At 36.9% G+C, this 20175-nt stretch overlaps 1 protein-coding gene across 2 annotated transcripts in view; it reads left to right on the top strand.

Annotated features, from left to right (window-relative positions):
- Positions 1 to 18713, top strand: part of AADAT (aminoadipate aminotransferase) — a 35696-nt gene extending 16983 nt beyond the window's left edge. For both annotated transcript variants that reach the window (XM_027837484.1, XM_027837485.1), the window contains exons 8-14: positions 4698 to 4780; positions 9130 to 9226; positions 10751 to 10812; positions 12043 to 12107; positions 14022 to 14128; positions 15590 to 15691; positions 17007 to 18713. In XM_027837484.1, the coding sequence (XP_027693285.1) occupies positions 4698 to 4780; positions 9130 to 9226; positions 10751 to 10812; positions 12043 to 12107; positions 14022 to 14128; positions 15590 to 15691; positions 17007 to 17048 (558 nt within the window). In that variant the 3' untranslated portion in view covers positions 17049 to 18713. The remainder of the gene's footprint in view (positions 1 to 4697; positions 4781 to 9129; positions 9227 to 10750; positions 10813 to 12042; positions 12108 to 14021; positions 14129 to 15589; positions 15692 to 17006) is intronic.
- The last annotated feature ends 1462 nt before the right edge of the window (positions 18714 to 20175 follow it).

The raw sequence follows: 20175 nt of genomic DNA on the forward strand, positions 1-20175 counted from the left end.
CTTGGAATGCTAATTTTGTCATTTGTTAAAAAATATGTCAATGATAAAACCTGCCTTGCCTGTCCCAATGGACAGTTATTATAAAGATCACATGAGACGTTGTGCTTTGAAAATTGCTGTGATGGCAAGATAGCAAAGTGAATGGTTATGGTTATGACTAATCCCAGCTCCCCTTCATCAACAACTGAACCAAATAAAATGCAAGAACAACCAAAAAATAGACAAGAAAGGAAAGAAATCTTAAGGGGGAGGGGAATCGTCTCACAGAAAAGTGAAAGACCGAAGAAATGAATTAGGAAAAAAAATTTTCAATACAGTAAAGAAATTCTATGAGATAAAAGAAATCAGGAAGAAGACAGGATAGAATATAACAATAACAACAAAACCCTTCAGAAATGAAATTGGATCTTCCAGATGAACTTTCAAAATGGTTAATACGTTCAACGAGAGTCATAAAGGAAGATCTGATATCTATAAAGACCAAATTAAAATCATTAAAGAGAAAACAAAAAAGATAAACATGGGACTCAACTATTTGGAACATTCTGAGGAAGATTTATTACATAATAATAAAATTGTTCAGCTAGAAGACAAAACTACAGAGTGGGCAGAACAAATAAAATCAAAATAGCAGAAAAAGAAAGATTTGAGATCTCTATAAATTAAGGTGATAGGGCTGAGGAACAGAACTCATTGAGATAGTATGAGACTTCTTGGTCTCCCAGAGAAGTCTGAAGAAATAAATAGCCTAAATAGATAATTTCAGGAAATCAAAGAAAAAATTTTTATCTCCAAAATGCCTAATACAAAAAAAAGAGAATTTTTTCTTGTGAGACAAATAGATTTTTAATATGAGTGAAAATTTTCAACTCTCCTTGGAGAAAAATCCAGTACTAGTTAGAGTCCTTTAGATGCAAACCTTAAGATGTTAAATAGGACTTTAAAGTAGTGGCGTCAAACTCAAGTGGAAAAGGGGACCAATAAACGATAGGTAAGGATCCTTCTGAGTCATATATTGACTTAGAAAATCACACATGTTTATGCATTTCTTTTATTATTAATATATAAACACATTAAAATCAGATAGGAACTACTTTTTAATCTGGTTCTGGCCACACTCTTGAAGGAGCAGAAGTCATCTCTTCAATGTTTTACCTTTTATGTTCAACTTAATGAGGAATGGAGAGGAACCAGTGGCTAGAAATTGAGTGGAAATCCCTATAAAACAGGAACAGAATGAAGAAGACAAGTTTGTGGGGCAGGGCAGAAGATATCATTATTGTGGCTTGAATGGAGAAGCATCTGATTAAACCTCACACCTCTCTGGAGGATAAGCATGAAAAGTGTGAAAAGATTTTGTCAGTACTGTAGAAATCCCTGGTCTGTGTTTTGTGTGGATGTGGATATATACATTTGTGCAGAATCCAAGGTTTAGTTGATACTAGTGAGATTATAAAAGTAAATAATATAAAATAATGTAGAAGAGGTGTGAAGGCAATCAAATGTAATAATTATATCTCTGGATTTAAACAGATTGAACTCAAGACTGGGGGGAAATATTTACTTCTAAAGTCTCTAATAAAATTCTAGCATACAAAACCTATTCAGAAGTGACTTATATTTAGCATATTAAGAAACAGTTTTCAATAGATAAGTGGCCAAAGGATATGAATCAACAGTTTTTGAAAGTATAAAAAATATTAACAACCACATGAAAAAGTAATCAAAATTGCTGCTAATCGGAGAAATGCAAATTTAAAACTTATCATATCACCACACACCTACTAGGTATGATGAATATGAACAGTTCAAAGAAATATGGAAAGACATATGAAATTATGCAAAATGGGAAAATCAAAATTATTATTTTATTAGTATTATTATTAATTTATTATTTAGTTATTTAATTATTATCATATACATTGATTACAGCTATTTAAATAAATAAATTTCAGGTTAAGTACCAAGATTGGTAATGGTACTATCTTGCTAAAGTTAAAATATACAAACTTCCTTTATTTTCACAAGTGATAAATAACAGAATTTTATGGTTTAGTATGCAAGAATTTACTAGTCACTCTTTTGATGATATTTTGCTTGATTATTTTCAGATATTATATTTGGGCTGGTGAGGGTTCCCTTTCCTTTTTTAGTTTGTTTTGCTGAAACAAAATTTATTAAATAGAAAAAGAAAACTTTAAAGTATCATGAACTTATAAATTATTATTACCTTTGCACTAAAGAGATTTTTTTAAATTTAGATTATTCACACTCCATTCCTTGAATTTAATTAGTCCACAACATGTTACCATAGATGACTTAGTTGCAAAAAGTTGCATAAGAAACCTCATCAAAGATGTGTGTGTGTGTGTGTGTATGTGTGTGTATCTCAAGAATAAGGAATAACATGAAGAATGAGGGAAGAATGAGATCTCAGTCACATTTGAGTAAAACCTTTGTTGAAGATTTATGGAAAGAAATGAATTGCTTACAATCAGCATGAGTAAAAGCACCATCCATGTTAATGATATCAAAGATCCATGGATGGGTAACTCAAATATTCAGAGCATATTTTTACAAGGTTTACAGAGTACCTTCCTTCCAATACCCCTGAGAGGAAGGTAATACAAGTATTGCTCCCTAAATGACAGATAAGGAAACTAAAACACAGAAATGTAAGATGACTTGCCCAAGGTCACACAACTAGGGCATATGATTTATCTGAGATGAACAATATTATCTCCCTGTCCTAAAATTGGTAGCATTTTTATTTATTATAGGGTTCTTATTTAACTATTAAATAAGAAACAACATGGGTTTCTGGACTTGAGATTTTAGCTAGCTCATCTTGTTTCCCATAAATTTTGATCTATCAGAATGAACCAGAGCTGGTATTTTTTATGGACCCCAAACTATGGTCTGTGCTTCATAGTTTCTTAAGTATTATTACACCATGGCCAATGCTTTGGCCTGAAGGTTGATAGTAGAAAAAATGGATTTTCAAGTGTGCTCATTAATTAGTTCTGGAGGCCACTGCTCTTCATTGCAATGTCAAAGACAGAGTCCCCCAAGGAACCTGAAGCTCTTTATCATAGTCTTGAGTTTCAGAAACAACAGGAACCAATTTGAACAATGGCACACAGTCATAAATTATATGATAATCTCCATACTCCAGGGACTTAGATTTTGACATCTCTACCACGATAGAGGAGGTAGTTGCAGCCATGAATGCAAAATCACACAGGGGTTAATGGCAGAGCTATTGAACCAAAGAGAGCTATCTCCAGAGATGGCATTCAAAGGCCAGGTGTCTAACTATGAAGATTTTTGTGCCTAGAAATAAGGAAAACAATAAGGACCTGTGATTAAGGAAAGATTGAAATGATTGAGACGATTAGTCACAATGACAAGGACTTAAGCTTTTGTGACTTTGAAAGACTACAACTCCCTGGATAAGGTCATTATTCAGAAATATCATAATGGAAATGTTACAACAAAAGTGAGAAAGGGCCTGTCTAAACAAGTAATTGCTATTGATTTTCTCTACCGACGTAGTCACAGAAGTTCTGGAAACTTTAGAGGTGGCTTTGGTGAGAATGAGAATAATAATAGCAGTACTTCATAAGGTTGTTATATGAGTCAATATTTGTACAGAATTTTGCAAACTTTAAAGTGCTAGTTATTATTGTTATTTAGCCAAAGCACAGATTTGTTGTTGTTGTTGTTGTCGTTGTTTTCTAAGCAGTAAGGAGTGGTAGGAGTTAGAATAGTGACAGTTACCAGCAAACAAAATTTAGCAAGAGCTCCACATTATAGTAGTTATTCTTATAGCTCAAGGAAGCACACTGGTAAAGAGAAAGACAGAGAGAGAGAGGAGAAAGAAGGAGAAGAAGAAGAAAAGAAAGAGAGAGGAAGCATTTCCATCTTCCATTTTATTTTGTACATTCCTGTAAGCTAACAGATTAACTTTTGCTCAGGTAAAATACCAACCAACTCCCAGATCCCCAAGTTGCTTTTCTCGTCTGTAAAATGGGAGTAATAATACTATTATTACTTACTTCACTGGGTTATTGTGAGGAAAGTGCTTTTAAGACCTTAAAGCACTTTGTAAATCTGAGTTATTGCTCCCTAAAGTTTGCCTATGCATGCCTTCCTTTGCCTATCCCCTTTTTATTCTCATTGTAATTGTGGACTCCTTTATCTTTTATCAATTAGGGTAGTCTTAGGTCCGTTCTAGAAACTATGCCAATTCCAGTTTCCATTTTCTTTGTTTTATTTGTCTAGCTGACTCTTCACTACTCTGTATGTGCCTACCATTCTTCATTTTCAACTTGTCCCATAGCCCTTTCTCTTGATCTGATTCTTCCCTGTGGAATGAGTAGAGGCTATTAGGAGTTTTCCTAAAGTTCCTAAAAATTATGTTTTATCTACAACTGAAACTTCTGCTCAACCTCACCCCTGTATATACAGTATGTTACTGAAGAAACCATGAACAAGGCCAAGTGTTTACAAGAGAACATGAAGTCTAGCTTTTCTCTTCTAGTAGGAGTGGGAAAATGAAAATGGAAATTATAGGAATCCCATCCTAATGTGCTCCCTCTCTTGCTATCTCAGAAGAAGAAAAAAAATGTAACTTAATAAAGCACTTATCTAGGGCCTAGTGCAGTTCCATAATTACTTTTGGTTTTGTTTTTCAGCCTTGGGCACCAACATTTCTTTCCATGGACACTGATGGTCGTGTCATCAGAACAGATTCTTTCTCTAAAATTCTGTCTTCAGGGTAAGATCATTTTTCAGATAATGTGCATGTTGAAACTACCATTGTTTGTTGTTTCTATGCCAACTCCTGTTAGGGGTTTCTTTCATCTTGATGTTTCCTCAAACACCCTTATTTCCTAGTTTGTCAACCTACTCATCCACTTCACCTCAGTTACACACAGGGTTGGATGTTGCTGTCATCCACAGTCATTCTACTTCCTTGATCAAGAGCTCTAGAATTCCCTTATGTGATTATAACCTCTTCTTATTCCCACTTTCTCTCTGCCTCACCACTCCCATACCTATTCTTTGACCTCACCTTCACCTCCAATCCTTGGTACTTTCCTAGGCCATCACTCCTGCTCTAGAAGTACTTTTCTCTCTTCCCTATCTGAATCCTTTAGTTAACCAGCTCAATTCTATATCCTCCACTCTCAGATGCTATATCCTCCACTCTCAGATGCCTATTAACTGATCCTATCACGAGTCATACCTTAATGACCCCTCACCCTATATTATTCCCACCATCTTATCTCCTCCTCTCCTACTCAACTACAGTTGAATAAAGCTGGAAGAAATCCCAAACCTGGGATTGACTGAACCCACTACACATTCCTGTTATCTAATCTCAACTGGGATCTTACTGCCACAGGCTATCCTTTTACTTCCTCCTAATTGATTATTTGATAAAAGGTATTCCAGATATTCTCTTCTCTCCTCTAGCCTTCTGTAGAACCCTCTTCCTCATCCTTTCAGCTCAAGACCTCACCTCCACCTTCACAGCAAAAATTGAGGTCATTCACTGTGAGCTCTCTCATCTTTCTATACACCTTATCATTCACTGCCATCATCTCCCCTCCCTTCTTCTGTCCTCTTTTACTCTAATTTCTGAAGAGGAGTTAGCCTTTCTCACCAAGACCAAGCTCTAATCCTTTATCCCATCTCCTCATCTCTTTTCCAGCGTATTTTTTCCACTAGCATTCTCACTCTGTCTCTCTAATCTTTAATCTCTCCCTTTCTACTGGTTCCTTTCCTGCTTCCTATAGCCACCTAAGTCTCCCCCTCCTTAAGAAGCCCTCACTAGATGCTATCATTCTAGATCTCTTTTCTTTCTTAACCAAATACCTAAAATAAGCTGTCTACACTCATTGTCTCTACTTTCACTCCTCACACTCTTCTCAATACTTTGTAGTATGGTTTCTGATCTCAGCACCTGACTAAAAATGCTCTCTCCAAGGTTACCAAGGACTTCTTTTTTTAAGAAATGTTTAATGGTTTCAATTAAGAAAAATCTGTTTTACACACTCTACTGCTGAAAAAAAAAAAGTAAAAGGAAACCCTTTTAACAGTCATGTGAAACAAATTCCCATATTAGCCATATCCATAAAATGTATGTCTCATTCTTCACCTGGAATCTATCACCTCTCTGTCAGGAGCAGTTAATGTGTTTCATCATCAGTCTTCTGGAAATGTGGTTGGTCATTATGTTGATAAGCATTTTTAAGTCTTTCAAAGTTGTTTGCCTTTGCAGTGTTGTTATATAAATTGTTCTCTTGGTTCTGCTCACTTTACTCACACAAATCTTCCCAGGTTTCTCTGAAACTGCCTCTCATCATTTCTTATGGCATAATAGAATAGTATTTCATTACATTTGCACACCATAATTTGTTCATTTAATCCTCATGCCTCTTGACCTCTTTGTAGTGTCTGGCACTGTTGACCACCCTCTTCTCCTAGATACTCACCTCTAAGTTTTCATGACATGGTTCTCTCCTAGTTCTCCTGTTTGACCACTCCTCACCTTTCCTGGATCAACATCTATGTCATGCCCCCTAACTATCCTCTTCTTTTCTTTTTCTGTGGTCCAGAGAACCTAATCAGCTCCTATATGTTCAATGATCATTTCCATTTAGAAGACTGCAAATTTTATATATCCTGTCCTAAACTCTATCCAGTTCTGCAGTACCAACTTCCTATTGAACATTTTGACTATGCCTATAGATATTCTATAGGCTTTTCAAACTCAGCATCCAAAATAGAACCAATTATCTTTTCCCCAAACTGTCTCCTCTTCCAAACATCTTTTGAAGTCACCACCACTGTTCCAGTCATCCAGCTTCAAAACCTCAGTGGCATCCTTGACTCCTTACTCTTACCCCACATTTAGTTATCAAATCTTATTGTTCCCATAAAATCACCTACATCCTTTCTCTTCTTTTCATGCACACAGCCACTGCTCTAGTTCAACCTTTATTATCTCTCATACTAATGCAGTAGCCTTATGTTTAGTCTCCCTTCCACAAGTCTCTCCCCTCCAATCTAGCCTCCACACAACCGCCAAAGTGATCTTTCTAAAATGTGGGTCTGACCATGTCTCTCCCCTACCCAGTAAGCTACCTATCACCTCGAGGATAATACATTAAATTCTCTGTTTAACACTCAAAGTTCTTCATAACCTGGCCCAATATGCCTTTCCAGACTTATTACACATTATTTTCATATCCTCTATCATCTGGTCATACGGTTCTCATATTTCCTTATACATGATAGTCCACCCTTCATCTCTGCGCCTCTTCATTAGCTCTCCCCTATTCCTGGAATGCTCTCCCTCTTTACACCCACCTCTTAGAATATTTCATTTCCTTCAAGACTTGGTTCAAGCTTCCCCTTCTCCAAGAGAACTTTCCCCATCTTCTTCCAGCTGCAAGTTTTTCTCCCTTCACCCCATATATCGCCTTGTATATGGTTTTTTTATATATAAATGTACATTTTTGTCTTTTCAAGTAGAATATAAGCTCCTTGATGCCAGGAGTTGTTTCACTGTTGCCTTTGTATCTCCAGCACCTAGCACATGGCAAACACTTAATAAATGTTTTTTGAATAAATGTTTTTTGATTGAGTGATTAATTCATTATTTAAGTATTACTTTTTTTTGTTTTGTTTTTAGGCAATTGGGGTTAAGTGACTTGCCCAGGGTCACACAGCTAGTAAGTGTCAAGTGTCTCGTCTGAGATCAGATTTGAATTCAGGTCCTCTAACTTCAGGGCCAGTGCTCTATCCACTGCACCACCTAGCTGCCCCAAGTATTACTTTTAAAATGTTAGGCATTTTAAAATTTGTATTAATGGACATGCATGGAAGTCTTGCTCCAAGGCCTCACTGTGACCCAGAGGTGAACCTGGATTCTCAAACCACATGCTTAGAGAGTACAACCTCTTACAAGTACTAACAGGCTGAAGGAGTTTCAAGTCTGGGTCCAGCAAACCCAACCAGGTGTGTGGTCTGAGAACTATCCTGATTAAACTCAGAGACTCATCACCTGAGGGAGGATCATCAAGTAATGCATTTTTCTGTCCATAAGAACTCATAAGAACTTCCTACCAAGGACTAGAGGGATTTTGGTCTACTTTGATAGAGGAAATACACACACCAGCAGCTAGGAGGCTCAGTGAATAGAGTCAGAGCCTGGGGTCAGGAAGATATGAATTCAAATCTAGCCTAAGACACTTACTATTTGTGTGGGAAATCTTTGTTTCCCAACTGTAAAATGAGGATAATAATAGCACCTACTTCCCAGTATTGGTATAAGGCTCAAATGAGATAATATTTGTAAAGTACTAAGATACAATGTGTGGTACATAGTAGGTGCTATATAAATGCTTGCTGTTATTTATTATCATTGTTGTTGTTATTGTTACCACTGAAATCTACGAGCCTGTCTTAGTGTAGCCCAAGTCCTGTGACTATGGCCATGGGATATACATTCTTGCCTCCTTGAAGCTAGACACTTGCTGAGGCAATGATTTTTTAGTCACCCTGAAATAAGAAAAGGAAGGGGCTTTATGAAACCTGACCAGGTTTCTTGTTTTAGAAAAGTCAACCGTGAAAATGCTATTCTTTGAGTTTGCACATTTTATAACCCACTTATCTTAATAAAATACCCTGAGAATGAAAATCAGTCTGATTATTAATATCTACCTTTTCTTTCTTAGGAAGCCTCCATTTTTCAAAGACATTTTGCTCTTAATTGTTTTTAAATCATTGAGAAAAATTGTTAAAACTCAGTCTGTGGAATAGTTTGGCTGCTAGATTTTTCAGTTTCATATATATTTGATGTACTTCTCAAAATGCTGGGACATAGTTTAACCATTCATTAAAAATTTATACTTAAATTTAAATTCATACTTTAAATGAAATGTGAAATAATATGATTAGGATGCTTCACACTTCTAGAATCCACATCCTTGAAGACACTGTGTGGCCTTAGAGTCAAAATGGGCCTTCTAAAGGAATTTCAGTAGCTAGTTAAGTTATGAAACCAATGACTTGAATTTTTGTCATTTGTGTAATATTTTTTCTATACTTTCACAGACTGAGAGTAGGTTTTATAACTGGTCCCAAACCTCTGATTGATCAAATTGTTTTGCACATGCAAGTTTCAACACTACACACCAGCACTTTTACACAGGTAAGGAACCATTGACTAAATGGAATATCTTTTTGTGATGAACATGGAAAATAGATTTTTTGCAAATAGAGCAGGGTGGTAGGGACAGGCAGGAGGGTTTCCAGGAAGGACTCTTGTACACATGAGAACATTTGGGTTCTAGCCCCCACCCTACCACTTATAAACCATGTGATCTTGGAGCAGTGAGGGTAACATGGAGTAGTAGATAGACTTGCAGTCATGAAGATCTGGGTTGAAATCCCACTTCTGACATTTACTGGTTGGTCCACGTGTGATTATGGTCAAGTCATTTAATAGCTCTGAGCCTCAGCTTTCTCATTTGTAAAATGCAGGTGATGATATCTATAGTGCCTATTTCACAGAGTTATCGTGAAGTTCAAATGAGATAATCTTTGTAAAGCTTCTTTGCAAACTTTATGCTATGTGTGCATCAATCACTAAATCCTGGTGGCTCTCCAAGCCCCCTTCCTTCCAAATCTACTCTACACAAATGAAGCAATACCTCATTATCTCATTTTACTTTTATTTATTTTTTAATTTAGTTTGGTTTTTTTTTCAATTAAAATCTACTTTCTCTTCCTCCCCCCTCCCACTCCCCATTGAAAAAGAAAGGGAAAAAACCTTCATAACATACATGCATAGTCAAGCAAAGGAAATTCGCATATTGGCCTTTCCAAAAAAAAATAGATTTTTTTCCATCTGAACCCTGAGTTTTACTGGTTTCTTCTCAGGCATTGCCTCCCTGTGTTAGTATAGATAGTAATATAATTAGCTTTCATGTTGTTGTTGTCAGCAATACTGACATCTTTCCTTTGCCTCATTTCAAAAAAAGTGCTAGCTTTAAGCCTAGAACAAGCACTTGATCTAGAGTCAAAGGACCTGGCCTTAGATATTGGCTCTGCTACTTGCTATCTCTGTGACTTTGAGCATCTGTCCTATCCCCTCTGTGCTTAAATTTCCTGATGTGAAAAATGAATAGATCAGATTCAATAACCCATAAGGGACATTCCAACTGCAAATCCTATGACATTTTTAAGTGTAAATGATGTAGCTATGAATTTCACTCTTCAAGAAAAAAATTAAATTAATAAGAATGAAACTACTTCTTTTGGTTTGATCCAATGTTAAATGTTTTATTTGTCAATTCAAGTACTTGGGGCTTGGATAGCTACAGTGAGCTCTGGTTCGAGGCAGTGTGGATCTGAAAATCTAGCAGCCAAACTATTCCACAGACTGAGTTTTAACAGTTTTCCTCAATAATTTAAAAACGGTTAAGAGCAAAATGTCTTTGAAAAATGGAGGCTTACTAAGGAAGAAAAGGTAGATGTTAAGCTAGCCTTCAGAACCAGAGCTCACTCGAGATGATTAATCACCGTCCTCAATTTTTACATTTAGCCAATTGAAAAAAAATGTAAACAGTCCCTTTGCAGTGAGATATAGGTAAATTTTAGTCAGTTAGTCAATAAGCATTTATTAAGTGCTTACTACCTGCCATGACCCTGACCATTGTTTTATCTCTTTTAGCTGCTGATAACCCAGCTCCTGCAACAATGGGGAGAAGAGGGTTTCCTGAAGCATGTAGACAGGTATTGACATTTTGTTTAAGAGGTTTGTAAGCCCCGGGCCTCAGCACTCATAAGGGGATGTTTCCACCTGTGTGAGAGTTATAATGAATGTTGGACATTTGCTCCTGTTTTAGTAGTAGCATGAAAATTGCATCAGATTTCTATATGAGCCTTTTAACACCTCTATGGAAGTTCTTGTTGTTTGTTGTTCTTCCTTTTTGTATGTAAAGAGGGCAGTCAAAATAATTCAGAGACTTGGTAGAAGCTTGTTTTGAGGGAGTAACCCTTCCAACTGACACTTCCTATCATTTTATCTCATTTAAGATGCTACTGAAACACTGGGACAGTTTTTTTGGTTTTTTGTTGTATGTTTTTGATCTGGATCTATGAATTGTTCAGTGTGGGGAATTCCTAGTATGGAAACCCTCTTCACTGATGCACATTGGCAACTCTTCACCTTAGAGAGTTGCCTGGGGCACCAAACCTTTACATGACTTGTCTAGGGTCAGTCACCTTGCAGGTTTATGTCAGAGGCAAGACTGGGACTCAGGTTTTCCTGACCTCCTCTCTCCACTACTCCATACTGCTTGTCAAAATAAGATCATAAAGGTATTTAAAAAGCGTCAGTTAATGGAATAATTGTATATAGATTTTCCATGAACAATTTCAAAGTCAGCATCTAATAGCAGGTTTTCCCATGCTTAGCTAGAAACTCTTAATATCCAAAGGATAATGGACTCTCACCCCTGGGTATATGATAGATATAGCTCTAATAGCTTAAAATGGTATTAAGAATTTGGGAGGAACACTCTTTTTTTGGCTGTGAGTGCTATACACACAGAAATTTATATAAAAGCAACTTGGAGAAAGTGGGCTGAGGAGGCAAACTGTCTGAATAATCAGGGTAATTACTTTGTTTATGTAGACCTGGTTTCTAAGTCACTAATGTCACTAGTTATAGACCTGAGAACATAATATAGTTTTCCTCATTCCCCTACTAGTGACTGATTGTGCTGCTTCTAATGTGACCTTGTTTTCAGGGTCCACATTTTTGCTCTTTCCTTCATCATTTTGTGGCTATTTCATAGACAAATAGGTTTATTATCTTCTTTTACCAAGCAAGAACTCCATGCTTTGATGAAACCTGGAAACCAGAGCAATTTCTTATCAACTGTGCTCCAGAGACCTATTAGCCTCTGTAACCTTTTCCAAGAATGTTCTGACTTTTTCATATTGGCTTTTGGCTTCTAGGGTGATAGCCTTCTATAAGGATCAGAGAGATGCTATGTTGGCAGCTGCAGACAAGTGGCTCAAAGGTCAGTGGATTGTGTATCACATCTTTAGAAATAAACAATAACTACACCCTTGGGCTGAGCCCAGATCCCCATTGTTAAGAACTGTAGGCCCAAACAAAACAACAAAAGCATCAACTACAAAATTTCTTTCCCTCAAAATTATCTGGAAATTAATAAAGAACAAATATCCATCACAATCCCATCCATTTGCTCTTTATCTTTCATTTACTAAGATTTTCTAGCTTTGTTTTTAAAAATTGCAATTTCTTTACTATTATTTATTAGTATCTAAAGAGATATCTGGGACATTTACTAAAATTTAAGTAGAACCACAGGTTGTCCTTTTTTTAAATTATGTTCAATGTCTATTGCTAGAATTTTGGGGTTTCTTTTTAATTACTTTTAAGTAGAAGACAGAATATGAAAAAGAGCAATTGGCTGTACTTATCAGAAGACATAAAATAAGATGTCCAAGACAAGAATAGTAACAATCCCATTATATTCCTCCCCACTGAGACTACATGTGGAATGTTGGGTTTGGATCTGGGAACCACATTACAGGACGGGCCTTGATAACCTGTAGTGCAACCAGAATTATAGAGCAATCCAAAGGAGGGCAGCCAGGATGGTGAGTGGCCTCAAAATCAATTTATACAGAGATCAGCTAAAGGAATGAGGCATGTTTAGCCTGGAGAGCAGAAGATGTGGTGGGGGCATGGTTATTGTCTTAAATATTTAAAGGGCTATTATGAGGAAAAGGAGCCGGATTCATAATATATGGCCCCAGAGAGCAGCAAAACTAGGAACAGTAAGTAGAATTTGTGGGGACAAATTTAGAATTGATTTAAGGATATAACATTTGCAGCTAGCCAGGAGGAGAATGGGTTGCTTCTAAAGTAGTGTACCTTCTCTCCTTGCAGGAAGTCTTAGCAAAGTCTGGATGACCTCTTGCTGGTTATGTTGCACAGGTGCAGGTTGGACTAGGGTCCCTCTGTGGTCCCTTCTAGCTGTGAAAGTCTATGATTCTGTGAGGTTAAAGAAGCAAACACCCCTCTCCTACCCCCACCCCCACCCTCTCCTAGCTGTGAGAATCTATGGCTCTGTGAGAAGTAGCTTCTACTTTAAATAGCAACAACCCTTTTAAAAATAGTTTGTACCATCTCCTGGGACCTCAGACAACAGTCCAATTTAAGTTACTTGTTGAGAACTTTCATTCCAGTGATTTAAATCCTGCTGGCCTATTTACATCTTATGTCAAACATTAAATGCATATGCATGTCTGCTAATCTTTGTTGGTATGTCATTAAAATATCATTTGAGTCACATTTCCCAACAAAAGAGTGAGTTGAATGAGTGGTTGATATGACCATCTGTGGTGCACTTATAAAATAAAACCTTTCTCTCAATTATAGTTAAGCCCTAAACTTGAGAGAACAAATTTTGTAGTATTAGGTCCCCAGGGAAATCTTGGTAATGATAGAAATCTTTCCTGCTTGACAAGAATAATGGTGTCACTCTGATAAGTTTGAATGACAGGCGTGGGAGAAGAGAAAGCACAACACATTTTCATGAAGGCCAAGATTTTCTTTTTTGCAAGAGTTATTTTTTAAAGTTGAATTTTTTTTATCCTAGAACTATTTGTTCTGATACTTAGTGGGGGGAAAAAAACAAATGAACTAATAAAAAAACCCAAATAGTTCAATTGTTTCTTCTGGATAATGGACTCACACAAGATGATTTAAACACTGACCAAAATGAAATCTGGGATGTCACTTACCAACACTTTGAAAATTATGTTTTTTCATGTTGTATTTGGGGGGAAAGCTTTGGGAAACAAAATACATGTGAATTAGCTAAGTACCATCAAGCAGTTTCCCTGATACCATCACTGCGGAGGATGATGAAAGGCGTTTAACCTCTCTCTTTTATTTCTAGGTTTGGCAGAATGGCATGTCCCCGCTGCTGGGATGTTTTTGTGGATTAAGATTAAAGGTGTTTCTGATACAAAACAGCTAGTTATAGAAAAGGCCTTGCAAAAAGAGGTAAAAATAATAATAATAATCTTAACAAAAAATTTAAATCCTTTACTTAAGTGACTGTAAAATTTCCCATTTTTGCTAACTTTATAGTTGTAAATCCTAAAACAGTTATTGCTCAGTCATATTATTAAGTGCTTTGAGAGGCATGTGGGGAAGTATATAGAGTACTAGACATAGTCAGAAAGACCTGGGTTCAAATCCTACCTTGGACATTTACTAGTATGACCCTTAGCAAGTCTCATCTCTAGACTTTGGTTTCACCAAATATAAAAGAAAGAAGTTGGACTTGATGATCTTGGGGGGGGCACCTTTTAAGGTCTAAGTCCACGATCTTTGATCCTTTAGGAAATGAAAGAACAAAGAGTAGGTACAGAGGGAAGGAGACAAATGAGGAGGTACCATTAGGAGAACCAGGATAATGTAGCGTCATGGAAACCAAGGAGCTACAGTTTGAAGAAGGAAGAGATGTTGAATGGTGCCACATGAAGCAGAGAGCTCACGGGCAATGATAGTTGGATTTGACTATTGGTTGATTATTGGTAGATCATAAAATGTAAATTCAGAGTTAGGACATCAGATACAACTTCATTTTTACAGGTGAGGCACCTGAGAGATGTTCAGATGTGAAAGATGTTCAGTGATTTTCCCATGACCAGATAGCTAGTAAATATCAAAGGTGGGTTTCGAACTCTGGTCTTTCTGACTGTAAGTCCATCATGCTCTCCAGTACATTGCACTAATTTCATTGTTATGGAAGCCAAATTGAATAAAGAATGGGAGGGCATAAAGTGGTGACATGCAATGTAGAATATTCTTTCTAGAGTAGTATGGGTTGGTCCCTCTTCACTCGGCCCAATTTGCTTAATGCGTTTTCATCTACTCATCCCACTTCCTCCTCCAAGTCTGCCCAAATTACAGCTTAAATGTGGAGCAACTAACTCATTCCAATTCAAACTTCTTCTGGTCACTCTAACAGTTTGTGAAATGTTCCCACCTCATCATTTACCTGGAAGAGAAAAGACCCCTTTAACCCCCTGTTTGTACATTCACCCAGTAGGAGTACTTCTTTCATCAGTGTATTTAGCCACTTAATTGTTGATATTCACCTTGATGTCCCAATGATAACTGTAAATTTCAGTATTTATTTTAGATCACAAATTCTGAAGGGAAGGCACCTTTCACGTGCTATCTAGCACAGCATGACTTGCAGCTGGGCATTTAATAAATGCTTTCATTGATCATAGTAATTTCTAATATGACTTGTTTTTGGACATTTTTTCATAACTTTAAGTTATATTTAAACTTTGGGCTTCAGGGGTCTAAGTATTTGAGGTCAGACTGCTATCCCTCAGATGCTTCAATTTCCCTTTTAATCTTCTCCAAAATGTTGCTTTTCTAATAGAACCCTTTTTAAAAGGTCATACTCAGTTGAATCATTTTAATTAACATAGATTGCTCTTTTAGGTATTACTTGTTCCTGGGGATGCATTCAGCATTGATAACTCAAAGCCTAGTTCTTACGTCAGAGCTTCCTTTTCTCTGTCTTCTCCAGAACAAATGGATCAGGTGAATATAGTTTATTTAGTAGTCAAGGATTCTTAACCTGGGGACCCCCTCCCAAGGGATCCATGGATAGATTTCAGGGGATTTCAGGGGAAAAAATTATATCTTTTATTTTCACTAACCTCTAAACCAAAATTTAGCATTTCCTCCATTTTGAATATATGAATAAAAAAATGAAAAAACATTTAATAAGTATTTAATATGCACAAAACACTGTGCTAAGCACTGGGGATACAAATAGATAAGTAAGGAGTCCCTTCAGGAGCTCATATCCTAATTAACAGGGGAGACAACGTATATGGAAGGTTTCATCTCCAAATCAAATAGAAAGTGCTACTGGGAATAGCCAACAAAGATTCTTTTGAGAAGGAATCCGTAGATTTCCCCAGACTGCCAAAGGGGTCCATGACACACACAAAAAGGTTACTAATCTCTGCCCAATGGTCAACAGATCTGTGTCAGCCCTATTTCTTATAAATGTGTTTGGACTTATAGCCTAATTAGATATTTTCTTAGTTTTCTGATGAAATAAAAATACTGGTTGATGAAAATACTGGTATGAATAACATGAAACATCCACATAGCACTTCTTTGTTACACTGGTCTGGGGAGAAGATCAGAAAACATTAGATATATTGTCCACTAAAGTCCTCTTCCAATGCTTCTTCATGGTGTCAAGGTGGCCCTGAGTTCCTGAGGGCTACAGCAGCAGACTGGTTCTGGCCAACCTGCTAAGCTAGAAAGGCATTGAATATGGAGGTCAGTACAGATTGTATGTCCAGTAACCTTTGTTGCTATTTCAATAGCTGTAACTGACTAAAATCAGTTGCTCCCCAAAGGACACTCTACCCATGAGGTGCTTGGTCAGAGTAGAGGAACTCAAGACACCTGTCATTCCCCTCTACAAATGTAGTGCATGGAGGGATTCTCTCCCTCCCTCCCCCCGACCCCCATTGAGTGTCTGTGCATATGTGTGTGTGCGTGTGTGTGTGTGTGTGTGTGTGTGTGTGTGTGTGTGTTTTACAGAAGCAGAAACTGAGGCTAAGAGAAGTTAAGTGTTATCCAGTGTCACACACTTACTAATTCAGGTCTTCCTAAGTCCTGTGTGCCACCTAGTATCCAAATAATACCAAAAATGGGAAGGGAAGTGAATGGTAGGGAAGGCAATGAAAGAGAAGGGAAAAGAAAGGACGAGAAAGGAAGACAAGGGAAAGGAAGGGAAGGGAAGACAAGGAAAGGGAAAGAAAATTCCTTGTTGAACTTACAAAGTTATGACAGCGCTCTCTCCTCTAACAATCTCTTCATTTTTTCACTTTAGGCTTTTCAGAGACTGGCTGAACTTATAAAGGAATCTTTATGAAGGGAGCAAAAAAAAGTATCATTGTACTCATGGATTTTCACTGTCAACTTTTGTATTTCACAAAGAAGAAATTGGTGATGATATTATACCCATGCTTTGTTAGAGATTTAATCATGGATGTTATATTCCTGAAAGGTCTTTTAGTGACTGCCAAAAATTACAATGCACCATTATGATTTTTTTTATAAAATGACTGACTGCAAACTTGTTTTTTGTTGTCATTTTATTGCAATTAGATTACATTCCAAACTCCTTTTTTTTAGTTGCTTGGAAGTTCTTAAGAATTTTCATGTGAGATTGAAATTTCTTGTGTTGCAGCCACATAGTGAATAGTTAACAGTAATTTGTTTTGAAAATACATTTAGTCAGTCTGAACTTAGGAAACTTTGAAAGAGCATTTTTATTTCCACTGAAATGCTTCAATTCAAAGACGGTTTACTTTTTTTTTTTTTTACATGACTTCTTTAGGCTAGAGATGCAGACTAGATTTGTGACTTCACTGGTAGATAGAGTAACTTCCTCTGCCATTGTAGATTGGAACCTTCTCTGCAACTCATAGTCTTAGAGAATTGCTTGGGACACTGAGTTTAATGACTTGGCCAGGGTCACACTATGTCTTCCTGGCTTGGAGGTCTGCTCCCTCTCCACTATCCCATGCTGCCTCTCATGACTTAATTAGTATTCAACATTATAGATTATTTCCAATAAGGAATTAAACAATCACCAAGAACTGGTGAGTCCCAAAGATTTTCCCCAAAATCACATGATGGTGCTAACTATTAGTGTATAAAACATTTCATGGCTGGAAGTGAAATCCTGGAGCTGAGAAAGTACTTCAGAAGCTTCACAATGGTCAGTACCAGTACATTATCTTGCCCAACATACCGCAGGGCTGGTCAACTCTTCTCCACCAGAGGTTCTCAACTGGAGAATCTTATGCCTGATTTTCCTAACAGTAAACAGTGGGAAAAAATAAGAATTTATTCTTATAGAATTCATTCATAGAAAGATGTTTTATAGACAGTTTTTCCATAGCACATCTATTCCATGAAGCTAAGGATAACTGTGTTAGACTAGCTGAATACTACTAACCATACTAGGAAAGCCTCAAGGTAGAAGTATCTGTTTCGAGAGGTTAAGAATCATGTCATCTGTCATTCAGTAATTTCAAAGTCCACTGAAAAATTATAGAAGTCATCAACACATACTTCTTATGGAAAGTTTGATTCAATAAAGCAAAGCGTGAGCAAGCTAGGGTACTTTGTGATGATTAAAGGTCATTAATTTGAGATCAAGACCCCCCCCAAAAAATTAACTTTGAATTAAAAGGGATTTGAATTATCCAGTATCTCTTTTTAACTTCAAACAATAGAGACTCCAATAAGTTTGTTTCTTTAGCCAGAGAACCTTTGAACTACTTTGGTAATTTATCAAGAGGTGGAAGAGAAAAATGAGAAGTAAATTAGAAAATAACTTTTTTTACAATTATCTGTTCTCTCTTATCAGATGCCTACAAATGAATCTGTATGGAACCAGCAATTCAGTTCTGTGTTTGCATCTTATATCTGTACTAGGCTGTAAGACCCATAAGAGTAGAAACAGTGCCTTTTCTAAATCTTGCATCTCTCCCTATCCCTAATATAGTTTTCTAAAATAAATGTTTGATGAATGAATAAATAAATGAATTACTTTTTAAAAATTTGTTTGCTTGCTTACTTTATAGCAGGGCATTAGTAATATTTGTAAGAAGTAGCAAAAAAAAACAATTATATCTAATTTGGTCATAGAAAAACATGTTGCTCAAGCTCTAAAAATAGGAACTGAATGAATGGTCAGAGAAGGTAGAAGGGATGTCCCACAAGAAGAAACAAGGTAACTCAACATTATTTTGTTAGTGTAAAACTAAAGCAACAGAGGAATGTGTTCTCTGTCACCAGGCCTTGCCCTGTGCCTCAGGATAGGGAAGTGTATTTCACTGAAGCCCTATTCAGTGAAAGCCTTATCATCTGATAAAGCATTTAATGAAACATAGTAAAAATGAATAAATAATAGGAAAATCTTTGTTTGTGGGAAGAAGACAACCGTAGGGGAGATCACTGAAGGAGAGCTGCCTTGTGTTGTTGCTAGAACAATTCTGCCCCAGCTCTTTGCCTTCTCATCTGAGGCCTCCTGGGAGGCTAGAGGGAGGGACAATCTGAATTGCTGCTGGAAAACCTTTCCTGCAGCTTCCTGTCCCTCCAGGTCACTAGACAAGACCCTGGCTCTGTGGTGTCAATCACACTAGCTCTACCTCTGTACTGCTGCTCTGTCCTGAAGTCATCTTTATGTCATCAAAGTTCCACCCTCCAGAGCCATTCAATGTCCCAGAGCTACCTTGGCTGTCACTTCTGCTGCCTTGGTACCTTGTTGAAATAACAAGGACAACTGCTGATTAAGAATGAGGTTTCCATAAGTTCAATTGACTGGTGGCTGTGACCAGCTGCATTTTATGTGGTATGAAATAAGGGCTTCCTCTACCTAATATACATGTTACCTCAGATATTTGTACAGGAGCAGGGGATTCTGTTACATGCAATTCAGATATAGAAACATATATGAATATAACATAAATTTTACTTAGCCAGCATACGAAGTATAGTAAGTCTGTTATCAACAAAATAAACAAAACTTGCCTGTTATAAGGCAACTTATGTAGAGGCAGCGTTGGCATAGTGGAATGAGCTGGTCTCAGCCAGGAAGACCTGAGTTCAAGTTCTACCACTTTCACATACTAGCTATATGTCCTTGAGCAAATCACTTTACCTCTAAGGCTCTAAGTAATTTTCAAAGACGAGAGTTCTTAGGTTATATACTTTTTTTAAAAAAATGTTTCAGTAACTATATTTCAATATAATTGTTCCCTGTGTTTAAAAACATAATTCTGAGAAGGGGTCCATAAACTTCACTAGAATGCCAAAGGGGTCCATGACACCAAAGCAGTTTAAGAACCCCTGCTCTAAGACTCCTCTAAGGTGAGAAGGTACCAACCAGCACTGATAAAGGGCATTTCCTCATCTGGGACTTCCTGTATGAACAAAATTACAGGTTCAGCACCTATTCCTACTAAATTAAAAACACATTCAACTTT

Source organism: Vombatus ursinus, unplaced genomic scaffold, assembly GCF_900497805.2.
Source record: "Vombatus ursinus unplaced genomic scaffold, bare-nosed wombat genome assembly UNPS02014821.1, whole genome shotgun sequence".
Classification (NCBI taxonomy): Eukaryota; Metazoa; Chordata; class Mammalia; order Diprotodontia; family Vombatidae; genus Vombatus; species Vombatus ursinus.